This window comes from Enhydra lutris, unplaced genomic scaffold, assembly GCF_002288905.1.
Source record: "Enhydra lutris kenyoni isolate GAN:26980312 unplaced genomic scaffold, ASM228890v2 scaffoldscaffold68, whole genome shotgun sequence".
Taxonomy (NCBI): Eukaryota; Metazoa; Chordata; class Mammalia; order Carnivora; family Mustelidae; genus Enhydra; species Enhydra lutris.
The window spans coordinates 1,047,275-1,052,091 of NW_019154152.1; the positions used below are offsets into that span (position 1 = coordinate 1,047,275).

At 33.3% G+C, this 4,817-nt stretch overlaps 1 protein-coding gene across 2 annotated transcripts in view; it reads right to left on the minus strand.

Annotated features, from left to right (window-relative positions):
* Positions 1-434: 434 nt before the first annotated feature.
* Positions 435-4,817, minus strand: part of LOC111159421 (fatty acyl-CoA reductase 1) — a 63,648-nt gene continuing 59,265 nt past the window's right edge. For both annotated transcript variants that reach the window (XM_022521873.1, XM_022521872.1), the window contains exons 11-12: positions 2,980-3,107; positions 435-1,415 (exon numbers count right to left, since the gene is read on the minus strand). In XM_022521873.1, the coding sequence (XP_022377581.1) occupies positions 1,253-1,415; positions 2,980-3,107 (291 nt within the window). In that variant the 3' untranslated portion in view covers positions 435-1,252. The remainder of the gene's footprint in view (positions 1,416-2,979; positions 3,108-4,817) is intronic.

Genomic DNA, 4,817 nt, shown 5'->3' on the forward strand with positions numbered 1-4,817 from the left:
TATTACTTGTTTCTATAATGCATTTCTTTCTAAAGCTAAAACTACATGCAGAAAAAATAAATGGTATCTTGAAACTCATTCAACAGTTTGCTACTTTATGTGGTATGTAAATAAAGTCCTTTAATTTTATACACGTTATTTTATGCACTATTTTATTTTTCTTGAAGGAATTCCGCTCTCAAGGTCAAAAGTTTAGTATGTGTTTACACACATGTGAGAACATTCTCTTAATATTATGACTACCTGCAAATACATTCTTCCATAATAAAGCACTTTCAGTTTTCATTGGAAAGACTGTACTTAGCCTTTTAAAAGTCCTGTTAATAAAATGTATAAGGGGAAGAGAGCACAAATATGATGAATCCTTCCCCACCTGCACCCCCCCTTTGCCAAAGTCTCAAGAAATCCTCCAACTTCAAAACATGAACAAAACCTTACAGGACTGATTTTTATTTGGTCATAATACAGACAAGAAAAATGTATTCCTATTCTTTTTGATAGTAATAGTCTTAATGAATCCATTCTCATTTTCCTTCAAAAAATACATAGCATATATTGATATGGATTCTCAAACCTGTTTAGATCCAGTAGGGTCTTTAGAATAATATATAGCCTTCTGATTATGGAAGCAACTGATTGCTTATACAAAAATGATGTGCATCAGACCACTAATCAGAAAAAGGAAAATGAGAACATGTCTTTCATATTGGAGACCACTCAATAACTTACAGAATGATGTGAAAATAGTTTTGGCTACAGTTTTAACAAAACTAAAACCTATTTCAACTGAAGAAAAAAATCAAACACTGAAGAATGAAATATCTACCAACTTACCTAAGTATTCCTGTCCAAATAAATGCTTTCCACTGCACTATATATTTGAGTTAGAAAGTCACTAAATGTTAAGGCATATTTTAATTAATATGTTCCAGAATTGCACAGTTATACTGGTCAGTGTTCCTATTTCCCCACTCCTACCCTCACCCTACCCCTTGTCCCCAGGGATCAAAATGTTAAAGTCATGGTTTTGGTGGCTATTGTAGATTTGAGCTGGCATGACCACAGTGTGTTCACTACATTTTTATAAGCATAAACATTAAAAATGTTACATAAAATGTACCATACTTTACTCCACACTCTGATCTAAGATGGTTTAATGTCTTGACAAAAGGTGAGATGACTTAAGTACATTTTACATTTTGTGCATTCGGACCACCATATGCATAGATGTTCTAATGCTAAGTTCTTGTCTTCAGTATCTCATAGTGCTGGATGCTCGGAAGTATGACAGAAACTTGTAACACAGACTAACCACAAAGTACCAGATGTTTCTTGCCATTTGTGATCTTGCAATAAAAATGCGCCAAATCAGGATCACAAGGATAGTATTGAAACCATACCGTATATTCCTCAACCTGGAAAGCAAATCAAGAGACATATCAGACAATGTTTTCTAGAATAAAATATTGTTGGATGGCAGATTACTCGATGCTCAGTTTTCAAATCCATTATTAATCTGAAACCTATTTAAAAATTAATTAGAAGCCCTTAAGTTAGAAAGTTAGCAAAAGTCAGACCTGACCATGTAGTCCATCAAATGCAGTACCTCTATTAACAATGAATAACACAAAGGTTTTTTATAACAGTATATCTGGGATGCAAATTATTCATTCAACAAGTATTTCTGAGCATCTTTCTGTGTGACCAGTACTAAGTATATTGTGGGTAAAACAGATATGCCCCTTGTACTTCTGGAGCTTCCCATCTAATCTAAAAAGGCTTGCTCATTATATACATCATCTTCTAGATAAAATAGACATTTTAAACATCTTTAACAACTTCCAAATTGTCAGACAAGTGAACTTCTTTAGTTATAGGTAGGTGACAGTCACATGATCAAAAGCCAACTGGACAAATCCTCATCCATGAATGAACCATGGCACTAGTCTACATAGGAGAAACTTCCCATTCTCAAAGAGTAATCTTAATGTTACTGTGCTCATGTTTCAAAACACTTTTTTATCATTTTAAGGGTGTTAGAAAAGAATACAAACATTCAGATATGTAACAATGCTACATAAATTCCATTAACTTCAATAGGCATTCCAAGATAGGACTATAATATACATTGATATAAAAAACAAGACCTTTGAATTAAGAGTCAAAGATTAGTATTCCAGTTTCCTCTGCCACCTAATACAAATGACCCAGGCAAACACAACTTCCCTAAGCTTCCCTTTCCTCAGCCACACAACTAATTGCCCTGCAGAGCCTCATACAAGTTGGAGGTAAAAGAAGAATGATTTGAAGGTCTTAAAAACTATTATAAAAATTGTATTATAAAAACACTACAAATGAAAAGAGGTTACTATTGAAATTAACTGCATCTCTGAATTATGGGACAGCAATGATTTTTCCTGTGTCGTCTGAAGTTTTAGAACAATAAGTATATATTATGTTTATAATGAGACTAAGGGAATAATTACAACTCTGGTTTTATAAATAAAGAAAAAATTCTATTCTGAATGATGTATTATTTTATCTCTTTTTCCCTTCCAAAGATGTATTTGACTAGGGAAAAAAAAAAAAATCCAAAAAAAAAAACACAAACAAAAACCCCTTCAAACAAATTACCTCTAGCTTATTTTTTAAAATTATCTCTAGTTTAAAATACATCTTTATTTTCTCCTAGTATCTTTACTTCTTCAGTAGCAATATAAGGAAAGATTATAGTGATTTTCAAAACTAAATTTCACCTGAAATTAGTGCTTAGGAACAGTATAAATTGACAGTAAGTTTCAATAATCATGAGCTAAATTAAAACTCTCATAGCTTCAGTCCAAAGGTAAGCACTTTTCCTAAATGCAATATATTACACTAGCAGTATCTTTTATTCAATATACCAGCTTACAAAAAAAAAATTTTTTTTGTAATGTTTCATAAGACAAGCTGAAATCAAGCTGATGTAAAAAAACTTACTTGTTCAAATGTTTTCTAGCTGCAGGGAGGCCAGACATTTCTTCATTTAGTACATATTTTTTAGTTCCCATGCAGTAGTTCTCTATATATTCTGCCCAATGTAACTGCCGTACATCAATATTAAAGGTCTACAGAAACAAAAAAAACCTATCAGTTACTTTCTTGAATAATTTTTCATAACTAGTCAAAAATTCACATTTAAAAAAAATTTTTAAAAAGACCTATTTATTTATTTTAGAGAGAGGCATACAGAGAGGGACAGAGAGAGCACAAGAGAGAGAAAGAGAGAACCCAAGTGGATTCCCTGCTGAGCACAGAGCCCCGACCAAGGCTTGATCTCAGGACGCATGAGATCATGACCTGGGCTGAAATCAGTGGTCAGAAGCTTAACCAACTGAGCCATGCAGGTGCCCCCCAAATTCATATTTTTTTAAAAGCTAATTGACTATGATAAGATTAAAAAATGTTTATAATATTAACTTTTAAAATCTTACTGCTATTCACAAAGAAATTCTTATCCCTATTTTATACCTTCCAGTAAACACGGAAACATTTCAGAAGATAATCTAAAAACTCATGTCAGCGTTTAAAGAGAAGTATATGAAATGTAAGAAGAAAGAAACCTGTACAATTAAAAAAAAAAGGTAAAATTCCATTGTCCATTTACTCACCACTTTACACATGTATTAATACATTTATTTCCAGTTTCTTTCTATCTACAGTAACTCTTCTTTAATACCCTGCATAGCACCCAGACTACTCTTCCTATAGAACAGTGATGACATCAAGAGAAAGACTATATTGTGAAAGCTGGCTTAGGAGTTTAGGTAATATCCATTTAATGAAAAGGATGAACAAATCTAGAAAAGAAAACTTTACAAAAATGCTACTTCATGACCAAATAAGAGGACTGTGTACTACTCAGTGCTTCTCCATACAGAATCAGATTACTTTTTTTGGATTAATAAACAGATTATTCAGTATATCATGTATCAGAAAATATCAAGTTGTAGACCAAAAAAAGCTACCATAAATAAACCATTAAAGTAACATTGCACTAAAATGGAGACTTGACTTCAGATATTATGAGAAGTCATTACATATGTGTAATTGGACCCCCACAGGAAAAGTGAAAAAGAGTGGAACAGAAGTATTATCCGAGAAGACAACAGTCGGAAATTTCCCCAAAACAATGATACATAAGCCAAAGACTCAAAACACACATACACCATATATACACATGTATCTGAGCACATGAGAGCAAAATGTTGAAAATCAAAGATGAAAATTTCAAAGACAGCAGAAAAAGGTGTTATGGATTATCTCCAAAGGGACAAGTATTAAACCTGACAGTGACTTCTCAAAAGAAGCAATGGAGGGCAAAAGCATGAGAGGATGTCTTCCAGGGCTCGAAGAAAACTGTTACCATACAATTCTATACCAGTATAAACATCTTTGACAAATAAAGATGTTTCCAGAAGAATAAAAACTGAGACCATGTGACATCAGCAGATGACTCACACCAGACGAAGTACACTGAAGGGTATTCTTTATGCAGAATGCATATGATTCCAGATTGAAGTCTACAGATGGAAGAAGAAATGAAGAGCAACGATGCTGGTAAATCTATGAGAATACTTACTGCACAGACTGCAATAAGAATAATGATTGTGACGGAGAAAGACAACTATCATATGATCTCCCTGATATGAGGGAGAGGAGATGCAACATGGGGGGTTAAGGGGGTAGGAGAAGAGTAAATGAAACAAGATGGGATTGGGAGGGAGACAAACCATAAGTGACTCTTAATCTCACAAAACAAACTGAGGGTTGGAGGG